Source organism: Leptodactylus fuscus, chromosome 3 (genome assembly GCF_031893055.1).
Source record: "Leptodactylus fuscus isolate aLepFus1 chromosome 3, aLepFus1.hap2, whole genome shotgun sequence".
In the NCBI taxonomy this organism is placed as follows: Eukaryota; Metazoa; Chordata; class Amphibia; order Anura; family Leptodactylidae; genus Leptodactylus; species Leptodactylus fuscus.
In genome coordinates this window covers 5,560,627-5,588,104 of record NC_134267.1, presented here as the reverse complement: position 1 = coordinate 5,588,104, position 27,478 = coordinate 5,560,627, and the positions used below count along the sequence as shown (strand labels likewise).

The following is a 27,478-nucleotide window of genomic DNA, read 5'->3' as shown; positions in this document are numbered from 1 at the left end:
CACCAGCAAAGGAACCATCCGCAGCAGCAGCAAAGTTGGCGGCCAATAGACAAAAGCTTTTGAGGTGTAACAAATTCTCGGATTTCTTGGTCAAAAAATTGCAGTAAATCAAATCCTATTTTGCTTTTGTCACATCTTACCCCTCTGCCTTTTATGTGCGGGTTTATTGGAGTCACCGATTCTACTGCGGATTTCCTAATAAACTGTGACAGTCGCGGTTCTGCCTTCTGACCGCCCTTAAAATGAAGCTCGTCCGCGCATGGAACATACGCGAGCGTTCGAGAATTGGACAAGATATCTGATGACAGTGAAGACGTCTCTCTATTCATATTGTTTCTCAAATCATAGGCCATTCTGGCGTGCTTTGGAACTTTTTGAAATGCCAAAGTGGGTCCCTTATACAGAGGCAGCACAGCTTAACATGACTTTTAATGTGTTGAGTAATCCGTTACTAATCACTTGATTTTAATCCATTGCTTTGATTGTTTTTGGTTGCGAGTTATCGGATTCCTGTCTGTGTGAATATTTTTAACATTTGTTAGCATTTCTATATACTCGGATATTAGTGCAAATGATATCTAACTATAGATACTTAAAATTCTAAAATGCAACAAATTTTGATAAAAAGATGACCTTTCACCCCTGTAGCAACCCCAACTCTTTCAATAGGAGCTGCTGCACTGATTCTGGCGCAGTTTAGTCCAACCGTTCTAATGCAAACATTTCAGTTATTTGCAGCATTCAATGCTCCATTAAGCTAAATGGTACGGGCTGCAGCGCTGTGCACACCAGGACGCTGAGATTGCACCTACGCAGGGAATGACATTCATTATCACAATAGGCCGGGGTCCAAGAGGTCGGACCCCCGTCAGGATGGGAAGACTTTTTTAACTTTTTGCACTGGATCTAACTATGCCTTAAATAATTTAAATTTTGTTCATTTATTAAAGGGTGTTTTTTTGGGAACTGAAATTGATTACCACGTTACCCCACGACAGCTCATCTCACTAGTGACTATACAGAGAACAGATCTGGAAATCGATAGCATTGTTCTCCGGGTATTAACTGTGCAGAGTTACTGCAGCCCAGTGCCCACTCACTTGTAAGAACAGCTGATCAGCTGGGGTCCTGGCCGTTGGACCCCTGACAATATGATATTGATCCAAAAGATAGGTCATTGATATTTGCCTGGAAAGCCCCTTTAAGGGGGCAACTACTCCTACTAAAGTCCTACTTTGCTACACTGAATTTTTTGCCGCTGTTTCTTATGTTTCTTGTTTGATTTTCTTGTAAAGTCTACATGGCAATCTCAAACACTGTATCCTAGGGAAAAAAAAGTGCTCAATGAAACCCCCCAGGGCTCCTTGTTTGTAGTTCCTGCTGACAATCAGAATTTTAGATATCTCAAGCAGATCCTGTGTGCAGCACTTAAGCAAGAAAGACAACATGGGGCGCCCATTATGTTCTGCTTTGCTCCTTTCTAACTACGATGATTTTCATGAAACAAGATATATTACGGCAGTGATATGTATTGTATGGCGGTAACATTACATTTCCTATTGTAATGCCATTGCAGAGGACCGGAGGCGCGGTGTGACATGAATACATGTTGGTGATTACAGATATACAATAGACTGTCTGCTGAAGGATATATTACCCTACACAACATACTCTGTCACTTACTGGTTTACAGCTGTACGTTGCGGTTTATGGCACTGTAAGGCATTTTATGTAGGTAATACCTGTAACTGGTATAAAACATACACTAGAAGACTATGGAAGTTTAGATTATCTAAATTTTACGTGTAATTTGTTAAAATCTGGAACACGTCCTTAGAAGAGATAGGAGGATTGGTTCATAACAAGATAGATTTATTACCAATTTAAAAAAATGTAGAGTTTTAGGGTTCACCCGGCAGAAGTTACTATTATACTCTGGGGTCTCAATGAGAGGTGGAAACATAATAAACACCAACTCAACTGGGCTTCCTCATGGTGTTGGCCCTCCATCGGGATCCTCTTCAGTTGTCTTCGGACCACATAAGACTATTGGGCGACTTCACGGGTCCCAGGGGACTGTGACTGGGCCTCAGCTCGGTGCACTCAGGTCTTGGCATTTGCATCAAAGTGCCATGACATTGGTACAACCCAAGTGATCCCCCCGTGACCTGTGATGTCACCTAGCAAGTCGGAAGAGGCTGGAAGGCAACTGAAGAGAACGATGATGGAGCTCACTTGAAATTGATTATTATGTTTCATCACCTCCCCTAGGCTTCCAATTCTTATCTTCTGGGTCTAAGGAGACTTCAGAGTATTATAATAGCACTTCTGGTAAGAAACAAAACTGACAGGTAAACCTTTGCAAAATGAATCTTGTGTGGCTTCCCCAACTCCACCCCTTAGGTCATGTCTATACATAACTGACATGCTACAGAATGTCCACAGCGGAAATCTACAACGTTTACATGGCCACCATATTGTATGTTTTCTGATGGGGGATTTATGGTTTGCAAGTAGGGTTGAGCGATTGGGATCGGGAAAGATTGGATCCCAATCGGCGATCGAGCAAATTTCATGATCACGATCAGGATCGGTTAGAAAAAGATCAGAAATCACATTTTGAAATCTCAAGATCGGCTCAACCCTAAAAGTGACTTTTCCCATAGAGAAGCACTGACTAGGGTTGAGCAAACGGGATCGGGAAAGATCGGATGCAGATCGGCGATCGAGCAAATTTCACGATCGGGATCGGCTGGAAAAATGATCGGATTATAAAATCGATCCTGAAATCTTAATATCGGCTCAACCCTGATTGCAAGATGTGAATAAGACTTTGTAAAATCTCCTCCACTTCTCTAACATTGTAATAAGCTGCAGACTTTGTACTATGTGTAGAAACCCTGGACGATACTATTGACAAGCTATCCTTAGCATCAATATGTGATGGGTCCAATATCTACAAACACCACCGGCTGCCTGTTGTAGAGACTGTAATATTTGGAGCGCTGTGTCTTTCTCACTCATGACCAAGATTAGAGCCATACATATTGTAGTGGCTGTGCCTGGTATTGCATCTTATTCACTCGCTTGGGACTGAGCTGCTGCTCTACCTTGTGAGCAACTTTCATGGCATCATCAGCACCGGTAAGAGGATGAAGGTCTACTAAACACTCCGGCCTCTACAAACTACTGCTCTGTGGTGGTCCTGGCTGTCAGATATTCTGCAGAGTAATAATTTGCTGCAATAAGATATTTTATCACAGAAGTCATCAAAAGCCATTGAATAAGTTGAGTTAACGTTCTGTGCCATTGTTTTGTTAACAAGTAAGTATCAAGTTAAATATCTGACTGTATGCGACTAATCTGACATCACATCATCTGATAAACTAGTATTTGCAATGACATCACTCGTCCTAATCCAAGGGCCCAGATAACATCCATATAATTCTGGTGTAATATACTATATAACAATATAATATATAGTGTAATATAGTATAGTATAATATATAAAGTATACGAGGTCATTCATGTTACACGCTGTGTGTTTTACAACAAATGACAGTAAAGTATCCCCAGGGCAATGTTCAGACACTGCATTGTGCTGCATCTATTATAATGACATCATAAGGACAGTCCAGTTATTGCACCTCCTGGTGGCATAAAGTATACTGAGAGTTGAGAATCTAGGGTTTTCAGACGTGAATGTGTTTGTTATGAGGATGGTGATGCTATCTTAGGGTAACTAGCCAGATTTATTAGCAGTCTTCCAAATATTTTAGGTTTGTCACCCACAAATCATTATTATACTCAGAACCCAATGACTAACAATTGGGAACCCATGGGGGTACGGAAAAATACGATACAGTCATAGTCACTAGAGATGAGCGAACAGTGTTCTATCGAACACATGTTCGATCGGATATCAGGGTGTTCGCCATGTTCGAATCGAATCGAACACCACGTGGTAAAGTGCGCCAAAATTCGATTCCCCTCCCACCTTCCCTGGCGCCTTTTTTGCACCAATAACAGCGCAGGGGAGGTGGGACAGGAACTACGACACTGGGGGCATTGAAAAAAATTGGAAAAAGTCATTGGCTGCCGAAATCAGGTGACCTCCATTTTAGACGAATAGTGGATTTCAAATCCGGGTCATATGAGAATGTGAACTTTGTGACTATGAGACAGGGATAGCTGTACAGGCAGGGATAGCTAGGGATAACCTTTATTTAGGGGGGAATGTTATTAATAAAGAGCCGAGGGTGCGCTTGAACCCTTGTGCACACTCTGCTTCATCAAGCTAATAGAATGCATTGGCCAGCACTGATTGGCCAGAGTACGGAATTCGGCCAATCAGCGCTGGCCAATGCATTCTATTAGCCCGATGAAGTAGAGCTGAATGTGTGTGCTAAGCACACACATTCAGCACTGCTTCATCACGCCAATACAATGCATTAGCCAGTGCTGATTGGCCAGAGTACGGAATTCGGCCAATCAGCGCTGGCTCTGCTGGAGGAGGCGGAGTCTAAGATCGCTCCACACCAGTCTCCATTCAGGTCCGACCTTAGACTCCGCCTCCTCCAGCAGAGCCAGCGCTGATTGGCCGAATTCCGTACTCTGGCCAATCAGCACTGGCTAATGCATTGTATTGGCGTGATGAAGCAGTGCTGAATGTGTGTGCTTAGCACACACATTCAGCTCTACTTCATCGGGCTAATAGAATGCATTGGCCAATCAGCGCTGGCCAATGCATTCTATTAGCGTGAACTGAGTTTGCACAGGGGTTCTAGTGCACCCTCGGCTCTGCTACATCAGATTGCTACATCTGATGTAGCAGTGCCGAGTGTGCATCAGATGTGTAGTTGAGCAAAACTGACTCAGCACTGCTAAGTCTGCATTCGCATAGGAATGCATTGGCCAGCCTTCGGCCAATCAGCGCTGGCTCTGCCGGAGGAGGCGGAGTCTAAGGTCGGACCTGAATGGAGACTGGTGTGGAGCTATCTTAGACTCCGCCTCCTCCAGCAGAGCCAGCGCTGATTGGTCGAGTTCCGTACTCTGGCCAGTCAGCACTGGCCAATGCATTTCTATGGGGAAAAGTTAGCTTGCGAAAATCGCAAACTGACAGGGATTTCCATGAAATAAAGTGACTTTTATGCCCCCAGACATGCTTCCCCTGCTGTCCCAGTGTCATTCCAGGGTGTTGGTATCATTTCCTGGGGTGTCATAGTGGACTTGGTGACCCTCCAGACACGAATTTGGGTTTCCCCCTTAACGAGTTTATGTTCCCCATAGACTATAATGGGGTTCGAAACCCATTCGAACACTCGAACAGTGAGCGGCTGTTCGAATCGAATTTCGAACCTCGAACATTTTAGTGTTCGCTCATCTCTAATAGTCACCTACTCTAACCTCTATGGGCTCCCGCATATCCTACGGCGTTCTCTTGTGAGCATTATCTAGCCTGGGGTGACGTCAGTAGTCTTTGGGGGACCACTGAGCCCTTGGTGGTGACATGGGGAACTGGTGGGGAACCTGATGAATATTCATGAAGATCTCATAAGGTTCACCTATTCCTAACAGAGACTTAAGGCCTCATGACACTAAGAGCGTAAATGTCATGTTGCTTTTCACACCTTATGACAGTGAAATCTAGACGGGTTGGATTTCTACCAAGTGTTGGGTGACATTTGGGTGATGGACTGATGTCTTCATCCAACCTCATCTACTATGTAACTATGTAACAGTCGTAACAAGATATGGGATGAAGGCGACCACATGTATTATCATTAGATGTGAAGACTAATGTGACACTGCAATATGCTGAATGACTACTGGGTGTGTAGCCCCGGCCTTACTGTTACTAGCCTTCATTTCATTCCAGTCGTCTGGGCTCAGTACAACAGCAGTGATGTGAAGCATCGAATAGAAGAGAAACACCCTGAGAACACTGTCACATTGGAATCTCTGCCCATTACCATGACAACAGGGTTTACAAATGAGCGAGCGTCCTTCTCCTGCCGTCTACTAGAAGCTTGTCTCTAATTAAACTGTGCCAATTACCCATAGATTAGTACAGTGGGGGTAGTCAAACAGAATGCGCCCATTAATCCATTAGAAATTAGTTACATGATGATGGCAAAATTACTTTCTCCTTTCGACATTGATGAATATTTAGATGAAGATAGAACTTTTATTTTGATTGACAGCAGGCAAGAATCACGGTTGGATGGCCATTGTAACATCAGCTGGCACTGGGGTGGCGAGGGGCTGAACAGGGGAATATTAGTTATTTATTATTCTATAACATTGTCTACAACGTTTTTTAGAATCCTAGCACCAATGCTCCAGTGGTTCTCCACCAGTCCAATCGTTGCCCTCACACGCCAGCAAAGACCACGAGAGAACCACCAGACTACTAGCAAAAACCAAATGTCTTTGTTAACTCATTATATGGTCACCGTTTTTTTCACTTTGGACCATCCTTAAGGATAGGTCATCGACTGAAGATCAGTGGTGGACACCTGGGACCGTCTGTAAAACTGTTAGAAGTGGCAGTGGTGCTCCTTGAGTGCTCCTTAAACTTCAGTCATGTCCATGGCCCGTTCAAAACTCAGCTCCATTTATGTGAATGGGACTTGCAATACCAAGCCCAGTTATTGTAAAATGTATTGGTCTGTGCTTGGTTTGGTGGCCTCAGCACTCTTCCGAAAGCTGTGGTGATCGGTAAGAGGTCCAGGTGTCGGCCCCCTGATCTCCAATTCATGATCTAATCTAAGGATAGATCATAAGACTGGAAACCTCTTTAAGTGCACTTGCATATATAAGCACATACTGAAATATTATTGAAACATTTCAGAAAATTTTATGGATTAAGGTCAGTGATTCGTAACCCAAATCATTGGAGCAAAGGGGTTCACTGCTCTACCAAACACAGTGCCCCATCTGTACAGAAAACTGCAACGTAAATCCATGCAAGTGAATAGAACTGAATTTTAGTTCCTGCAGTGTCTTTTTGGAAGCAGGGTGGACATATAATACAGTATATGTGGATGTTGCAGTTGCCCCCAAGCCCTGAATTGGAAGTGCAAAGGGTCTCTCTGCCACCTATGAAGACTAACTCTGAAAATGGTGTCTAATACAAAGAAAGAGAGACACCGAGCACCAATATGGTGTAGTAGTGCAAGAGAAATGGTAATGACTAGACCAAGTTATGACTTCTTACCTTACCATGTTGTGATAAGTCACAACACCAAAAACACATGTATAAATGACCCTGGTGGCAGCTGCTATTCCTCTTGCGTCAATCGGAGTACGCAACCAACAATAGACAGAAGTCCCTCAGGGTCTCAGACCAATCAGGTACGGAGGAGTGGGGTGAAGCGAGCACAACCCAACAAATGGATCAGTACTCTTCGAGAATTTTAATGGTAACCAATAAAATTCTTGAAGAGTACTGACCCATTTGTTGGTTTGTACATGCTTCACCCCACTCCTCCGTACCTGATTGGTTTGAGACCCTGAGGGACATCTGTCTGCAGACTTTGATTTGAGGTCTAGAAGCCTCAACTTATGTCTCTGTCTGGGAGTGATGTTATGGCCACTTTATATTAAGGATTTGTGGTTTGAGACCCTAATTAACCATTTAGAGCTGAAGGTAAAAAGAGTCAAACTATAACAATAGTATAAAACATTAACTAACCTCTCTCACAAGAACGGCCAAGGTAGCCGGTGCCCGAGCAATCACAAACAAATCGGTTCCACCCATCTCTACATATTCCATTATTCTTGCATGGATTGTTAATGCAAGGTTTACTCGTTTCTTTCGAGCAGGATGGTTTGACTCCAGCTGTGCTTTGAAGTTCGGCCATCTGGCGTATGTCTTTGCTCTGACCATCTATAAATAAATCTCTTATGCATCCTACATATCCATAGTTCAGAAGAGCGGTCCACACTTCGGTAGGAAAGACTAAACCAGCTTTATGTTCCGGTAAACCTCCGAGGTACAAGTCATCATCAAGGTCAAGAATTTCACTTTCTCCAGGGGCTGTGTAAGGTGTGCGGATAGTATTGACAGATATGGTACCTGTGTGAATAGAGACAAGAAAGCAAATGAAACACTGTCACATTACATATAAAGATATTCTATTCAATCGTTGGTGTACACGAATCTAAACCTATACGAGTCATCAAATATACATTTATATTGGATACCTGGAAACATGTTATCGTTCTGAATCTGCCTTCCGTGCAAGTGGTATAAATATCCCATCATTTTCCAATTTATAGTTCTATTTTTTTGATTAGTGTAATTTTTTGGAAATTTTTGGAACCTTCCATGTTATCCCACACGGTCATATCTTAAGAACTGAGCTGATAACGTTCAATACCACAGTCAGGTCCACTCTTTTTTTTTTTAGGACAACTCTTTAAATAATGTTTAATTTCTTTTACTAGGACGACCTCTTAAGTGTGTGTAACAATTATGCAAATCTGAGCTTTAATCAAGGTAAATTATTAAAGCTGATTTCAATAGCTGAGAATAATATATGACTTCTATCCTCTAATGAAGTTCTCTGCTTTCATTTCACAGCTCCATCACACGGAACGCTACCTATCGAAGGTCAAGTCTCTTTGGATTCAAGGCTATTAAAATCGGTCTTGGAATTCATTACATTTGTAAATCTGTAGCCTTTGACCTTGTTCATCCATATTAAACAGATGGATGGATATTAAACTGTCAAGATGCTCATTTGCATGTCTCCACCCAGGTATGGATACCTGAGAAGGAACACGTATACATTGTATCTTTTAGGACAATATATTTTACTCATCCCCGTGAGCCATTTCATGATCAGCTTGAATATATTTACAGATGGCTGATGATCTTATGGTAATTAGAGGGGGTTACAAACAAGATTTATTCATAATTTGCACCTCCCTTTACATTACAGATGGTCGCTTGCACAGTTGACTGCCATTCCATTCACATTCCAATTTTTTTGTGATTCTGATTGAGATGAAAGGTGGGGCTTGGGATTTTTTTTTTTTTTTTTTTTTTTTTTGTTTATTTATTTTATCTATCATATCAGAGCTGATTTATCATTTTTAGGCCACCTGGATTATTTTTTGCTGAAAGTTTTTTTCTGCAGCAAATTTTTTTAAAATGTCTAATTTTGGTTCATAAATTTGTATCAATTCTGGAGCCACAGGGAGTCAGAGAGCACTAAAAAATTTTGGTGCATTTTTTTAAAGTCAAGTTAGAAGTGACATATGCCTAGGTAGTATATTTGTGCCTAAGGCCCCATGTTGCGGAAACGCCACTTTTTTTGTTGCAGATTTTGTTGCATTATTTTTAGCCAAATTCAAAAGTGGCTACAAAAGGAATGGGAAATATATAGGAAGTTATTCTACTTCTACCTTTTTCTTAATCCACACCTGGCTTTGGCTCAAAAAATTGCGACAAAATCTGCAACAACAAAAAAACTGCATTTCCGCAACGTGGGGCCTTATCCTAAGGGTGGATTCACATCAGCACTCGCTTTCTGTTTTGGGAAACCCAGTGGACTTCAACATAGTCTATGGGGTCCGCAGGCTTCCACAGGTAACTGCTTTTTAAGTAGATTGTGTTTGCGTTTTTTAGGTTTCCAAGTGGCAGGTATGATTCTAGCCTGAGACAAAACACATCAAAAACCTGCTTGAGACTATTTAAGAGATCTCCTGGAGTGTCTGACCTAAAATAAGCCATGTAATCTACTCTCAGACTGAAAGACTGTTTTGAAAAAGGTGCATTAAATACTCAAAAATTGGCAAGACCTGGAAAAATTTGGCACAATAAAGAAAAATATTGTAAAAACTACTAAACCCATGCTTCAATTCAGGTGCAAATGTAATGATAAACTGGCCACATTGCATTCGCCATAAGGCCTTGAAAGAAATTTTGGGGAAATTTCAATGTTGCATATTTTTTTAAAAAAAAAATATATTGAATATATATAGTGAGGAACGTAATCCTTGAGTGCTCACCAAACGCAGATGTGAACCCAGCCTTAACTACACAGTCCAGTCCTAGTAATGTGACCACTTCCTACTTTTGATGTCAACGTTAAATAACCAATGGCAGAAGGCGCGTTTCATCAGCCATCTGGGTGCACTCATCATTGTGGAAGGCACGATGGGTCAACACCAGTATGCATCTATCCTTGCAGACCATGTTCACCCCTACATACAAATTGTTTTTCCTCAGGATGATGGCATCTACCACCAGGACAATGCGACGTGTCATAAAGCTTGCCGTGTACGTATGTGGTTCGAGGGGCACCAGGATGAGTTTACCATACTCCCTTGGCCAGAAAATTCCCATGAATTGAACCCAATTGAGAATCTGAGGGATCACCTCGATTGGGTTGTGCGCGCCATGGATGCTCAACCATATAACCTAGAGCAGCTGGCCACGGCACTGGAGTTGGCATGGCTCAACATCCCAGTGACATCATCACAACATCCCCTCTCTTCCTGCAGGTCTCGCAGCGGTCCGCTCTGCCAAAGGGAGTTATTCTGGACACAGGTAGTCACATTACAAGTTCATTTGCTTGGTTCCAGGATTACACTTTGACACAAAACGTTTTGTTCACTGTATCACTCACTGCCCCTACAGCCATATATAAATGGTTTAGAAAATCATAGGGATCCAGTCTAATTTGGGATTTAGCATTCAGATGAAGCCTTACATTGCCTAACTCGATATTCTAGACGTATGTTGTTTCAATATCATGCTAATGATGGCTCAATTCCTATTAAACGCCCTTAAGGGACTCTTCTTAAATCTGCCTCACATGCTTGTAATAGTCCTGCCTGAACTTTAATGTGTCATGGAGGCACGGCGGACAATGAGCGCCGCATCTGTTATATTGCCGCGCGTCTCTGTTCCTGCCTAGCTGGCAGTACTGTACCGCAGACCCAGCCAAAATAACTCCCACAGGTAACTTTTAATGAGACTCTTCAATGATTCATTATTTCAGCAATTTTGTTTTCTTAAAGCCCGGTTGAAATAAGGAAGATATACACCGACCACTTCCCACTTTCACTTCTTTGAATTGCTGGGACAATCCGGCCAAGAAAATTAACTTTAATTTTCATTTCTTAATTAACTTTATTTTGCTGTTGCATTCCTGAGAGTTGAAGAACGTTCCCTGAAATCAGAAGACTGAAGGCTACAGAGTTTCTGTTCTTAATTAATTGCAATTTGCTATTAACTTTCTTTTACGCGAATACATTTTTTCATAGTGGTTCGGAATTGGTTTGCCGTTAGCAATGTCTGTAGGGTGTAAATAAGGAGAGGATACGGTGATGGGGCATCATAGGACTATTAAAGGATTATCTTAATTTATCTTATGTTATTTTATCTTATCATATACTTGATTTGTCTTAAATGATGTGACACATACTCTCCAAGATTTCTTCTTTAATTTCTAATCCTCGCTATTGTTCCCCTCACACCCCTGTGTAAGCAGGTCAGGTAACACCTATTGTACAGTGGGATTATAACAAGGCTCGCGACGCACTGCGAGTATTCAGAGATTACGTAGATACCGTGTTAGTATTACATTAATGTAACAATTCTATCATACATCTCTATTGTATTGCCTTTATTACATGATATTATTGTAGTGGGAAAATCACAGACACTTGAATCTTGATATTTCTATGATAATCTAACATTTGTGGTCATATGTCCATTGAGATTTATTTCCATTATAGGAAGTATGCATTATGTTGGCTCCCAGGGGTGTAACTAGAGTGCTATGGTCCTGCCGAAAACTTTTTATTGGATCCCCTATCCCAGCCCATTTTGGTCACAATTCTCCCTCTGCGTACAACTAGCCTTTACTGGTTCGCTGGATGGCTATCCCCTATGACACTGGTGAGTATTATGCTGCAAAGTGGCCCCTGCATAAAGTATTGTGCCCAATAGTGGCCCCTTGCAAACAGTATTATGCCCCATTGTGGCTCCTGCACAAAGTTTTATGCCCATTGTGGCTCCTGCACAAAGTTTTATGCCCCATTGTGGACCACCCATGTACAATTATCATACTCTGGGCTCTTTTCAGACCCCAGAGTATACTAATTAGAGACCCAGGGGAGGATACAAACAAAGCCTTCCGGAGCGTGGGAGAGGTAAATAACAGTGTTTTTTATGTTCCCTCACATCTCCTAACGCTCTGATCATTATACTGATAATGAGAGCAGTGTTTGTGGGGTTCATGGGCCTGCAGCCTTACTTACCAATCCTGCCAGAACTGAGTTCTTTCTCGTTCCAGCCCAATTTAAACACTGTCTGTGACCCAGGGAGTCCAGCGATAAGGGTCAAGCATGATAACTTTCTCTCCTTGTTCCAGCATCATGACAGTGGTTGGGGAAAGACTAATAACCTAACCACTGTCTCCCTTGCAATGACAACACAATAGCCGAGACTGGCACTCATCCCAGATGCCTATACAATTCAATGTACATACTTGCAAGCACATGTACTACTGTACAGGCAGCAGAGACGAGTGATGACTAGAGATGAGCGAGTAGTATTCGATCGAGTAGGCATTCGATCGAATACTATGGTATTCGAAATACTCGTACTCGATCGAGTACCACTCGCTGTTCGAATGTAAAAGTTCGATGCAGAGCCAGCAATGATTGGCCGAATGCTATACAGTCGGCCAATCAACGTTGGTTCTTCTCTTACCTTTAGAAGTCTTCTCCGTGCAGCTTCCCCGCGGCGTCTTCCGGATCTGAATTCACTCTGCCAGGCATCGGGCCTGGGCAGAGCCGACTGCACATGTCCGCTTGTAGTTCGGGCATGCGCAGTCGGCTCTGCCCAGGCCCGATGCCTGGCAGAGTGAATTCAGAGTCGGAAGACGCCGCGGGGACGCTGCACGGAGAAGACTTCTCGGAGGATCCAGCCCGACCCTCACTCGTGGACTTGGTAAGTATAATTTGATCGAACGTCGCCTACCCCTGAAACGAGCATTTTACCCCCATAGACTATAATAGGATTCGATATTCGATACGAATATCGAATCTCGAACATTTTTACTGTTTGCTCATCTCTAGTGATGATCTCTGCTGTCACTACTGTGTTATCATTGCAAGGGAGACAGTGGTTGGGTTATCAGACTGTCCTTGACTGCCATCATGATGCCGCTGGCTGTAGACCCCCTACCCCCCTGGGCCCAGTTTCAGCAACCATTACTCCTCTGTTGCTTTTCATGAATAAAAATTAATGCATGCTAGTAAGGGTTCTAGTGTTATAATGCAGAATAGGCAATTTAGATTGGCATAGTAAACTATGGCGGCCATGAGTTTTATTAAATAATAATAATAATAATAATAATAATAATAATAATAATAATAAATTATTGTTATTATTATTAATTATTATCATTATTATTATATACTTAAACTAATTCTGTTATTATTGCTACTGTTTCATTCATTCAAAATATTTAGTATATATATATATATATATATATATATATATATATATATATATATATATATATAAATTTTATTTAATTTTATTTAATTTTTATTTATTTTATTTAGTCTTTTTTTTTCTTTTTCTTCTTATCTTAGCACCAGTCTATATTTATGGCAGCACGAATGAAGCCACACCAGTTGAGAGTGTTAGTAGCGCACTAAGCAGGTTAAGGGTTTCCTTAATAAAGGATGGTTATTGTCAGTGTGAAATCCCTGGAGCGTGTTGTGCAATTTCAGGCAATTTTTATTTAGTATTTTCGGTGTATTCAAATCTGTAGAAATCTCATTTCCTGACAAATGGACAGAAGGGTGATTCATTACACTCCTTCAATGGGCTGGCTATAACTCACCTTTAACTGTTAAGAGGACGTGATAAATAACACGCCTCGGAGACAAGGAGAGCATTGCTTTGTATATCTGTAAATGGAGTCATCTGTCTCCTCAAGTTTATCTCTTCCCACAGGATAAAGAGGAATCCACTTGGAGATATGAAACTCAGCGACTGTGACCTACTTTCTATTTAATTATGTCTAGTAACTTTTTACATAAGAAGAATGCAACGCGCATCTGTAATATTAAGGTCAAGATTTCGTAGATTCAAAATTAAAGCTCTTGGTGCTACGTGTAGGTCTTGTCCATTGTAAACCTCTTATTTTACCAGATTTTCCAAGTACATTTGCTTATATATGGTCATGAAAGTTACAGCACCCTAAATATTTGTGTATATGGGAATAGATTGATAGATTTTATAATTAGACAAAGTTGCATTGGCTTTACATAAAGTAACGTTGTCTGCAGCCACGATGAACATTAAATGGTCCTTCCACCGACTCCAGAGCCTTCCATTATTTGACAGGCCCTGTATCACGGACTCCAGAACAGCTTGTTCCAGAGCTGCTTCAGTTTCCTCACTAGTCCCCACCATTCCTGAGCAAACACAGCAGTTAGTTATGGTGTCTGATATGGTAATTAGGCTCTCTATTGGTGGTCTCAGGTGGATGAAGGCAAGGACACTCCATATTGACACCACCTACGTGACAGTAGAGAGTCTATTTATCATACCAGATACCAAAACTAATACAATAATTATGGTGTGGTAGAAAAAATCCAAGATGCAGCGAACTGGAATTGGAGTGGAGGAATGGTCTCCTTTAAGAAGTGCTGCAGACCCTAAGAGTTAATATGCAGTAGTGCCGAGAGTCCGAACCCAACCAGTCTTAATATTGAAGGACCAATAAAAAAAGAAAACCTGGCGCCTGTAGATAGGTTCTGGTGTGGATTCAGTGGTGACAGTTGAATCTCCTACCCAGACACCAGCCGAGAAGGGTGGTGGAAACAAAAAAAATGAGATGTGAAAAAAAATGGAAAATTGTATAGAGCGCTACTGTGGAAGGATGCAACATGAAAATTAACTTTTGGCTGGAGGCCGTGTTTATTCAGTTCTAATAGTAGTGGAGACAAGGCTACGTGTTTCCATATCGGGCAGTGTCTTCTTCAGGCCAGCAGGTTCTAAGACTATTGCTGAACACCTCCTGCTCGGCCTGAAGAAGACACCCACCCGATGTTGAAACACGTAGCCTTGTCTCCACTACCACTGGAACTGAATAAACACGGCCTTCCAGCCTAAAGTTACTTTTCATGTTGCGTCCTTCCACAGTAGCGCTCTATACAATTTCCCGTTTTTTTTTTTGTTTTGTTTTGTTTTTTCACACCTCATTTTAATATTGAAGGACTATTCTAAGGATAGGCCATGAAGTTTAAAAACCAAATAACCCCTTTAATCTCATGCGTATTGCCAGCTTTATGTTATTCTTTGGGGCCATCAGATTTATGATACTTTAGATACTGTGTATATAATATGTGATATTAGGCTTTTATGCTTCTCCATTATTCTTACTGGAAAGGCAGAACTAAAATATCTTCTCTACACTGACATTTATAGATATACCCTTTGCATGAATATAACCTTCAGTTTCCTCCTCTTGTTATATATCAGTAGGATTAAGAGGTCACCACAGTTAATTCCAATTAAATGAGATACATTTTAATGTATGTAAGATGAGAGCAAAATGGGCCATATACTACTATAAGGCATAATGCACATGGCAGTATCATGGTCTGTAATGTGCCGCTGTGTATCCAACCTACAAAAATCTCTCTGTATTGCGTCATATGCTATAGTACATGTAGTAGTGTAATGTTGTCATATATTATAATGCATGGAATATTGTAATATTATACCCTTAAAATGTTGGTTAGGAAAACTTCCCATAACACGGTACCCTATGGTGGCGTTGCGTCAGCTCACACATGGAGCCCCAATAGCTTTTTAGGGTTTAGTTTGTCACTTTCCAGGCTCAGGTTCATGTGTTCCTGATATATAAAATAACTTGACATACATTTTAATGTTACTTTTCCACCATATTTCTTTTTACCTGTACGTCCGTCGCGCTGGAAGTCTACATGATACCATTCTCCGTCATTGACTTTTTTCGTGATTGCCTTTATTTTAATGGTTCCTGATCCCATGTCGAGAAGCAAATACAGATGACCATCCAGCATCTCTATGGCAAAGAAGTCAACCTTGATCATTTGCGGATTCTTTGCGTCTTTTTGGGGACGAGGTTTACCATGACTGAACAGTATGAGTCCATTGGGTTCTGTTGTGCGGAAGTCGAATGATATTGAACCCGTCTTCTTAGCGTTCCATTTAGGTAAAGAGATAAAGGATTCTGGTGTCTCAAAAGTGATTGGGTCCAGAGTGGCGACGTTCTCACATTTAAAGGCGACTACACCGTGGATTTTCATTTTGGCATCACCTTGCTTGGCAAGACGAGACAGTTCCAGCCTTACGTCATTATTTTTATATACAACCTGAAAAAGACAAATACATTTGTAGGTTACGGCATATTCCATGTCAACTAGTTATGTAATCAGTAGTAGATTGTACGTGTATATTATAAGATAGATTCTCTGAAGAGAGGGACGCAAACGATTGAAGACCAGAAGACAAAAATGTGATGTACGTGAGGATGGGCAGAGGCACAGCTATAGGCACTGCCAAATGTATCATCATATACTCCAGAAATCTGGTGTACTTGATGCAAGAGATGTAAGCTAGCTACGAGTTGGCATACATTCTCACCCCAGGCACACAGTCTGGCAGTAGAAGCGCTGACTCGGGGCTATGAAGACTCAGGTTAGTAACAACAGTCTTCATAAATTTGCCCCAGCGTCTTCCTTTGAAGTTGATAATAACATTTAGTTGATTGCAAATTGAATGAATTACAGTCTTTCAAAAACTACCCAAAGCATGAGAACATTTACTGTGAACATCATAGAGTGTCCAAATAATATGATACACAACAATAAAACTACCAAATTATTCTTCAAAAAAAACCTAAGTGGTTAGGATCATGCAGGTCCAAAGGCGTTTGTTGGGTTGGACTTACAATACATTGCACTACTTGAAAAGAATGCAACGGAAAACACTGCCACCTAGTCAAAACAATCAAATCACCAAAAATGGCAACAATGTATACAATTATACAAATTCTAGATTATGCTAGGTTCACATTAGCATTGTACTTCCGATGTTTGGATCTGTTTGGGAACCCAAACAACGGAGCGGTGGAACCATGCAACAGCAGTGACCGACGAAGCCCAGTGGACCCCATTGACCATTGGATATACATCTTTTTTGTACTGAAACTGACAGAGGAAAGACACTAGTGTTGATTGAATAGTATTTGATTCCTAGATTTGATTACCTTCGATCCCATAGGTATGAATGGGAGCGGCCAATCGCGAAGGGGTTAAGCGTTGGCCGCCAGCGCCTGCAGCACGTCGGTCACTCTCATTCATTCCTATGGAGTGAAGTATTTGAAACTAGAGTTTTGAACACTATTCAATCTAAAAGAGTCCTCCAATGGCTTCCAATGAGCATAGCCTTGTATGTATGAATTGACATATGGATGACGATGGTTACTTGATACAAAAAGAGACTTTAAGGATGAAGACACAAGTTGTTTCTCCATCGGCCTAAGGTGCCTTTGGCGCAAGATACAGCCACAAAAGCTGCATGTGTGATTCCAGCCTTACAATGATGTTTATGTATGATACAACTTCTTACTGCATTAGTCATAGGTTGATTAACTCATTTTCGGCAATTCCCCAGTTCCCATTCTGTAATATGTATAAATCATAAGGAGGCTGCTCCATGTAACAAAGTGCTTTATTTTACAGCACACAGGAGCTTTCAATAACAAGATGAATAATTGATCTTTATGGCGTAACTTCCAGGGACGCTGTACAGCTGGGTCTGTCTCGCTTTGCACGCCACATACAGGCTACAGAACACTATATCCATTTACTGCGCCGGTATAACATCACTGACATAGAACAGATGCCGGGTTATTATATACTGTAGTCCAATAGTTTTCATTATACCAGTTCTCCATGAAGTAGAGTTCACATACATTGATTTTTGCCATTTCTACTTCAGCTTCTTACTAATTTTTGAGGCCCCACTGGAAATCCCATGAGAATTTTCTGGGGTGGGTTATAGTAAATAACCCCGTCTGCTTTGATCCTTGTCCTGATCCCCCCATTTTTTTTTTTTTAGAAAGCATGGTGCAAAAAGATCAAAATGGAGCATATTTTGCTGAAAAAGGGTTGTGTGCCAAAGATGTGCCACATATAGTCCATATAAATCAGAAAATTGGTGTAGATGAAATAGTAAACTGCCCCCAAATGGGTCACATTAATTCCAGATTAGCATGAAGAATTTGCCGGAATAAATACTCCGTGACTTGCAGTTTAAGCCTGTATGTGGACAAGGTTGCTTTAATGTCATAAACAGGTATATGACATAGATTACTGTTGGATTTGGCACAAATTTCAGTTTGAAATCTGCACCAATATCTATTTCAATATTAACATGTGTGAATATACTCTAAGGCTGCTCTTTGGGTATATTTGCCTTGTGGTTTGGTCACTCCACTGCTACATGTACGAGCAGCCCTAGGTGAGGGCCAGATCAGCTTATTAACACCTTAATACCGTCTTAAGACCCAGATCACACGTCAGTAGCCAATACATTTAGTTACTATGCTCTTCTTACCTTTACGGTGCCCATAGGGAGAGAAGGTATCAAAAATGTGTCTAGTGACTTCTCTCAACTATACACATTGTTAAAGCTATAAGGGGGTTTGGGACTTACTTATTGATGACCTGTCCCAAGATCATCTAGTTGAAGAGGATGAATTTCTTGGGCCTCTTCACCGTATACCAAGAACTACACTGTACACAGCATATGAGCTGTATATCAAGAACAACACTTTATATAGCTTATGAGCTGTATACCAAGAACAATGCTGTATATAACATATGAGCTGCGCATGATATTGGGAATGGAACTGAGCTACTTCTGTTGTAGGAATAGGACGTCATCAGCACAGGTAAGAGGTGTGACCGACCTCTTCAAACAGGTGACCAGCTGGAGTCCAGGTGTGAGACCCCCTCAGAACACACAATGATGATGTAGGACATGTAGAATAGCCACTTCTGGAGGCCAGTTGATGGATCCAACTTCATCCCCTAATAGGATCAACTACAGGCAGCACGATGGCTCAGTGGTTAGTACTGTAGCCTTGAAGTGTTGGAGTCCTAGATCTGACCAAAGATAACTTCTTCAAGGAGTTTGTGTGCAGTGTCCCTTCCTCACTCAAGACAAAGCACAGGGACAGTGGGAGAGTCATTGGCAGACATACAGGTACACATCCCAGAAGAAGTCAATGTACCTACCAGTATATTTATGGGATTACCCACAAAATACCCATGCAAACACCATGCAGATTTTGCCCTGGGAGGATTGAAACTAAGATCCTCAATACTACGAGGCAGCAGTGCTATCCACCCTATGTGCAGCATTACATGTCCCTTCCAGTGAATGGCCAGCCATGCAAGGCATGGATCGGTTTGGGTCACCTGTTCCACCAGATCAATGTCATTGTAGGTTCTCGCTGTCATAAGCATTGTCTTAGGACTATTTACTTTGTACAAAGCCTAAGATGTCAATGAATGAATACGACTGTATCGGTATTTGTATAGAGAGGGGGCGATTAATGGCGATGTGTTCCGTCAAGCCCAGCAATTTTTCAGTCTCTCGTACACATATACATGTGATGTTCATTTGCCTCGAATACATATGCAATCTGTATAAAAAATGCAGAGCGCCGATCTAATGTTAATTTCCATTTCATTCGGGTAATCTCTCCAGCTATCATCCACAAATTAAATTTTGAGGCAACTTGATTGCTTAAAAGCCTTTTGCTCAGGACCATTTGGCTGATATATGATATTAGGCTCCCGCATCTCAAAGCTTTTTATGAAACTGTAGTTAAGTGTTGAACTTTTACTCGCTAACTGTCTCAAGGTCAAAGTCACAATGGTTCCACCCGGTGCCGATCCTCTAAGTAGCGCAGTCTCGCCAACATTAATATCTTTATCAATTGGGAACAGTACAGAGGATGAAATTATCTAAAGAGGTGGAAGTCAATTTCTTATGGAGAGGATTTTGACGGAATTCAAAACAGTTTTGTCATTTCTCCCGGTGTAAGTATGCATAAGTATCTTCAGAAGAAATGGTAACATTATGTTCTTATCTCCAAGTCACATAACACTGTCTGCATCCGCCGTGTTAATCTTCTAGATAGCGCTTTGTAATTAACCACTAGAGCCGCTCTGTTTTCCAACATCATTTACCGAATCTACGGCCGCAATTGATGTATTTCGTGGCCGGTTCTTCAAAAGTCACTCATTGCCGGCATTATAGTATACGGTAATGTAGGCCAATTATCAGACAATAAAGCCGCCGGCTGATTAAGGAAGATTAAGAGCAGGGAAGAAATTAAAGGCAAGGGCCTCGGAACAATTGGATGCACATTGTATCCCCCCCTCCCCCCCCCCCCCCAAAAAAAAAAAAAAAAACACTCTCGAAGCAATTAATGATCCTGTATGTTGTACCTACTGCTGCTATTTCTATAGATAGTCTTCAGTAGGAGAAGGAGCTGAAGTTACAATGATACAGAATTAGATATTTGTTACTAGTATTATTTTCCTCTTAAATGGATTTTCTCATAATTGACATTTATCACCAATCCATAGGGGATGGAATATCTGATCACTGGAGACCTCATCTTAGGGTCTCCACCACACAACAGAGTGGGGGTCCAGAGCCTTCTAGCACTCCTAACTGTATCACAGTATGTAGAATGGAGTTGGGGAGACCATGCCAATTCCATCCATGTGGACCACCATTGTAGGATTGCAGTAGGGAGGAATATGGGAGTGAGGATGCAGTGGGGGCTCCAATGATCAGACGTAGAGTCTGTAGGTAGGTGATGAGTGGTGATTGTGGGGAAAACCCATAAAAGATGTGTTTAGTACTACCTTACATCTCAGGAGCCTGTAGGCACAGATTCTATTGTTCCAGAAACCCTACATATCTAGTACGCTCTCCAGTCTTTTATATAAGTCCCTTTCTTGGCATTATCCTCTCTTGCACAGTAAATATGTATATAGATTTGTCCACCATTACTTTAGCTCTAATTTGGATAATACAATATTGCAACATACTAAGAAAACCTTTAATGGGTTGTAACTCGCAATGCAAACAATGGATGGCCACACATATATTGGGCAGATTCTTCCAGACCGATGTAGTCTATTCCAGTCTTGATAATCCCTGTGCCATGGGAAGGATTATCACAGACCTCGTGCTCCTCCATCGGGCCACCATCCTCCTCTAGACACTCTAGAATACTAGTAAAAATGATGATGACACTGACACTGCCCACAATGCACCTTGCCATGTCCCTTTTATGAAAATTGGCACGGTTGGTGTAAAAACAGAACCGTGACAATTTTTTTGTTAAGTCTTGCAAAAATTTTTGCACCACAAAATTGGGGTAACTTTGGAATGCATTTATCTCACAGGATGTAACTTTCCGACACAATGGTTTGAAAGACTGTAACCACCTGAAATATCTGGATACAAACAGCCAAGATGGAAGGTAAGGAAGGACATGTATGTAGTATAAATAAAACACATAATATAAACTCTTCCGTAAACCTAATTCTCAGTTTTATCTACATGTAGAGGCAAAGGCCCACTGTGCGTACGGGGTAAATCCATCTTTGGATGGCTGGAAGACTTGGTGGGAAGACCTATGGTCACAGCAATGGTGAAAATATTGGTTGTCACTCTTTGTGATAAAAATTCCAAAATTGCATTGAAAGTGCAAAGAAGATGCCCAGTATACATAATATATTATATACATTGACGTAGCATGATGTAAGTTCTGTGAAGGGGCCCCTCATTGCCCTGTACTATTTAGAATAGTAATATGTTTTATGTGATATGAGGCCCCCTCAGTAACTGGGGCCCGGTAACAACCGCCACCATTGCACCCCCTATAGGTACACCCTTTAACTTTATCTATGGTCCGGATAAGTAGGTGGCCTTCTAATATAGGTCGCCTTCTGATGAGTACAGTTGAGCCGATCTTGAGATTTTAGGATCGATTTTAAAATCGGATTTCCGATCATTTCCCAATCATGAAATTTGCTCAAGCGCCGATCGGAGTCCGATCTTTTCCGATCCCGATCGCTCAACCCTAGTCAATGCTTCTCTATGGGAACAGTCACTTTTAGGGTTGAGCCGATCTTGAGATTTCAAAATCCGATTTCCGATCATTTTCCAGCCGATCCCAATCGTGAAATTTGCTCGATCGCTGATCCGATCTTTCCCGATCCCGATCACTCAACCCTACTGAAGAGGTTTCACCATATCCATAAAGGAGACTAAAATCTAAAAATCCCTCAAACTAAAAGTAAAATAATTCCTAAATCAGGACAACTAAATGTCCAGGTTGCTTTTTTGCGTCTACGATCACTTCTTTCTTAACGGTCAAGTCTCTGAACCCAAAAATCTACAAGTGCAAGAAAACTGCATCACTCATTGTCAATTCCCATAGTACAACACAGACCCGGCAGAATTATAACTATCTCTTATGCATTTCATTGCCTACTGGAGATAATTTAGGCAAAAAACGATAAAATTGAGGTCTCTTAAAAGGCAACAATAGTGCGGCAGATTTTGTGCAGTAAGAACGCCTTTGCCGCCTGCCATTTGTGGTATATGCCGTGATAATGATAATGAAATGATTTTGTAAAAAAACTGAAAGGAGCAGCTGTAAAAGTCACATTCCCTCATTACTTCCACAACTTAAGTAATATCGCCAATATAAACCATTACGTGCATTATACCGCAAAGAAAAGCTCTGGCATAGCTAAAACCAATAAAGCCGTCACCCGCCCACATAAACTTCCATCATGTCTCTAGCGCGAATGGATTTTTATTTATTTCTTTATTTGCATCTTCAATTGGTGTTTTAATCAAATCAATGAAGAAATGTTACTGGTCTGAATCATCTCCGGTAGAATTAAGCAATGAATGCAGATAAAGACGATCCTACATTTACAAGCTGTTGCTTATTTTGTAGAGGTTAGGCAGGATTACAAGAGAAACATGACAGCTTTCTATCAGAAATAGCACCACACCTGTCTGCAGGCTGTACGTGGTATTGCAGCACAACAAGGTGCAACCCTTGGACAAGTTTAGCGTTATGTCCCCAAGATGGAAGACATATGCTTCTAACCCCTTCAATATCTCGTCACAAAAGGGCATCTAATAGGTAATATTGCATTCATGACAACCTGAATCCTTAGTCGCCTGGCGGGATGTCATGTCAAATCCATTACTCTGCCGGGTCTGTGTTGTACTATGGGAATTGACAATGAGTGATGCAGTTTTCTTGCACTTGTAGATTTTTGGGTTCAGAGACTTGACCGTTAAGAAAGAAGTGATCGTAGACGCAAAAAAGCAACCTGGACATTTAGTTGTCCTGATTTAGGAATTATTTTACTTTTAGTTTGAGGGATTTTTAGATTTTAGTCTCCTTTATGGATATGGTGAAACCTCTTCAGTAGGGTTGAGTGATCGGGATCGGGAAAGATCGGATCAGCGATCGAGCAAATTTCACGACTGGGATCGGCTGGAAAATGATCGGAAATCGGATTTTGAAATCTCAAGATCGGCTCAACCCTAAAAGTGACTGTTCCCATAGAGAAGCAATGACTAGGGTTGAGCGATCGGGATCGGAAAAGATCGGACTCCGATCGGCGCTTGAGCAAATTTCATGATTAGGAAATGATCGGAAATCCGATTTTAAAATCGATCCTGAAATATCAAGATCGGCTCAACTGTACTCATCAGAAGGCGACCTATATTAGAAGGCCACCTACTTATCCGGACCATAGTTTAAGTTAAAGGGTGTACCTATAGGGGGTGCAATGGTGGCGGTTGTTACCGGGCCCCAGTTACTGAGGGGGTCTCATATCACATAAAACATATTACTATTCTAAATAGTACAGGGCAATGAGGGGCCCCTTCACAGAACTTACATCATGCTACGTCAATGTATATAATATATTATGTATACTGGGCATCTTCTTTGCACTTCACCAAGCTCATTCCCTTGCATTGCTTGCAAACGCTTGTGTCATACTTGTCCATTTACTTTGTATTAGTCTAGCACGTTTGTGCGAACGTTCGTGTAGCGCACCAGACGTTTATTTGGCAAAGGTTATGACTTCATTTTCACCAAGTGGACGCTTTCTGTATAGTACATGCTATAAATTAGTATTAGTCCTTGTAAACAAGGATTTCGGACGCCAGTCAATGGCCAAAGTACCTTCACAAGTGTGAAAAAATTGTGCAAAGTAACAAAAAGTAACAAAATTAATTCAATGTACAAAAGATAAATCTAAATTCTATCAATATTTGGTGTGACTGCCCTTTGGAGGAGTCCTGGAAGTCACGATACAGAACCCCAATTTCAACAACCTCCAGTCTGTCTGGGATGAGAAGAAGCCACAGAAGGATTGGAACAAGCAACATCCACAGAAGATTTGTGCTTAGTTCTCCAAGATGGCGGCAGAAACAACCTCCCTGCCCAGTTTGGCCACAAAACTGTCCACGAAGAACTGATGGAAGGCAAAGGGCAAAGGTCACACCAAATATTGATGGGTTTACAGTTCTCATTCCTTATTCAACTTATTTTGTTCAATGAAAAAAAAAAAAAACTCTTACCACTTCTATTTTGAAAGCTTTTTGTCATTTTCAGCATTTCTGTCACAACTGCCTACAACTTATGCACAGTAGTGTATTTCCCATTAAACAGATACTAGACACCATTAACCAAAAAGGTTGTCTTGTTAGAGTCATCCCTTTCCAAAAGTGATCACTGGGTGTCCCGGGTCAGACATTCACGTCAAACTATTGATTTTGCCAGGGAGAGTCTTGACCAGCCAGTCCATTTACCCTGCATCCAACCATTACATAGTATACATGGGAAGAATATGCAAATCTGTCTTCCATGATGTAATTAGGAAGTCAGGTACCTCAGTGTTGCAAACCAATAGAGGGCGCTCACTGGAATGTGCAAGCCTGTCTTCCCTGATGTAATTAGGAAGACAGAATCTCAATTATATGGCCCAATAGAGGCTGCTCCCTTTAACATCATGCTCGACCTTCCAACAGGCCTTTGTTTTGCAATGACGCTGGGATTATTACCAGGTATAGTCTCTCAACCGAGTATACATGGTAATTTTCGGCATCTTTTTAGATAAATGGCTGCCCATGTAACCAATAGTTTACTTGTATCTCCCAGAATTTAAGCTGCTCCTATAGGACAGCTCATAGAGGGGACGCCCAACTCTAGATGCCAATATTCCCCATACGGCATATGAGCACTGGTTATCTTCATGTATCTGTCCTGGTGACAGAATCCCTTTAAGAAATACATTTTCAGCGCGATTTGTATGTAGAATCTTAGTCCAGTATATAATGTTCACGTCGTCATCCATTTATCTCCTTCTCTTAAAATCCAGTATGTATGTTTAATACAACAGTGGGGTCACTGGTCACGTCAGAAACTCATTATTTGTTCTTCTGCTGCAGAAGATAAAGCGTATATCTTGTAAGAGCTACTTACGTGATTCAAACTGTTCTCTTTTCCAAGGCCCACATAATATCGATCATAAATACGCTTTATTCAGACACGTTCTAAAAGGACAGCTTTTGTTCAGAAGTGACACAGAAACAGAATGTGAGAATGACTCACCGTGTTCTTGGAATCTTCCCTTTATCATCACTTTCACCTTATTAACTCTCATCCTCTAAGTACTTGTCCTGCCGAGGGGTTGGATAAACGTAACCCTACCTGACATACCAAGTTTTAGCACTCAAAAGAGCAAACGGATCGGCAACACTTCATTGTTCGATGATCACAGTGGTCAAGCAACAAGAGAAATCCACATCGGCGCTCATGTTGAGACTCGCCACAAAGTATCCTAAGACTACATACTGTCACAGTTAAACACAACACCTACGATATCGCTAGAAACCGCGAAGATATAGAGCGGAATGGCATCAGCCTGACACATTATAGGAGTGTCATTCGGAATGTTTGCCTTCTCTGATGGATTTTTAGTGACCAGGACAAGCAATAAAGGGGATGTGGCTTTGACTCCTCTTTGTTACATTGATTGGCAAAGGACCCAAAGGTTGGGACACCACCAACCAAATATTCATGAGGATTTGCCAAGTAACATGTTAACCTCTTAGTAGTGTAATAATTTTGCTACAGAAATAAGTGTCAACCCTTTCCCGACATCCGCCATACTAGTATGGCACATGCCAGGTGTGTAACTATGGCGGGCACCCAGGAGTCGGGTGTCTACTGCTTTACACAGTAGACAACCGATGCTAATGTCTCAGATCAGTCCCCAGATCAATTGGAGGCATTAACTCTTCCGGCACCGTCACAGCTGACCGAGGCGCCATTTACCAGCGGTGCGTGGGCCCCGCCATTTTCTTGGTGATTGCCAGCACCCGGAGTAAGCTCCGGTGCCGACGTCACATTACCTTTTGAAGGCTCTCGGGCTTGTCATTACATTGCTTCTATTGCAGGCTATGCTACATAGCCTGCAATAGAAGTGCCGGTACTTTGCAATGCATTAGTGATCAGACCCCTTGGGGTTCAAGACCCCTAGGGGGTCTAATAAATAAAAAAAAAAAAAAAAAAAAATTAAAAAGTAAAAAATATATAAATTTTTTAAAAAAAGTATTAAAAATTCAAATCACCCCCATTTCCCTAGAACACATATAAAAGAAGTTAAATATTGTGAAAGACATACATGTTAGTTCTCCCCGTGTCTGAAATCGCCCGCTCTACAAATCTATAAAAATATTTTTCCTGTTCGGTAAACGCCGTGAAAATAGTCAAAAGTGCCAAACCGCTGTTTTGATTCTGATAAAAATATTATATTCTATTGAATAAAAAGTGATCAAAGCAATACCAATTCCCCAAAATGGTAGAACTAAAAAGTACACCCGGCCCCGCAAAAAAAGACGCCCTATACATCCCCGTACACATCCCTGGACGTATAAAAAATGTTACGGCTGTCAGAATACGGCGACTTTTAGATAAAAAAAAATAATTTAACACAGTTTTGAATTTTTTAAGGGGTTAAAATGTAAATAAAACCATATAAATTTGGTATCCCCGGAATCGTACCGAAACACAGAATACAGGTGACAGGTCATTTTGGCTGCACAGTGAACACCGTAAAACCGAAGCCTGTAAGAAAGTCGCAGAAATGCATTTTTTCTTCAAATCCACCCCATTCTGAATTTTTTTCCAGCTTCCCAGTACATTGTACAGAATAATTATTGGTGGCATCATGAACAAAAATTTGTCCCGCAAACATTAAGACCTCATATGACTCTGGGAGCGGAGAAATAAAAAAGTTATGGGGTTTAAAA

The 27,478-nt window shown here is 41.3% G+C and overlaps 1 protein-coding gene across 14 annotated transcripts in view; it reads right to left on the bottom strand.

Annotated features, from left to right (window-relative positions):
* NRXN1 (neurexin 1) overlaps positions 1-27,478 on the bottom strand; it is a 1,231,735-nt gene that overhangs the window by 650,458 nt on the left and 553,799 nt on the right. For all 14 annotated transcript variants that reach the window (XM_075266983.1, XM_075266984.1, XM_075266994.1 and 11 more), the window contains 2 exons: positions 15,963-16,401; positions 7,697-8,080 (listed from right to left, as the gene is read on the bottom strand). In XM_075266983.1, coding sequence (XP_075123084.1) covers positions 7,697-8,080; positions 15,963-16,401 — 823 coding nt within the window. The remainder of the gene's footprint in view (positions 1-7,696; positions 8,081-15,962; positions 16,402-27,478) is intronic.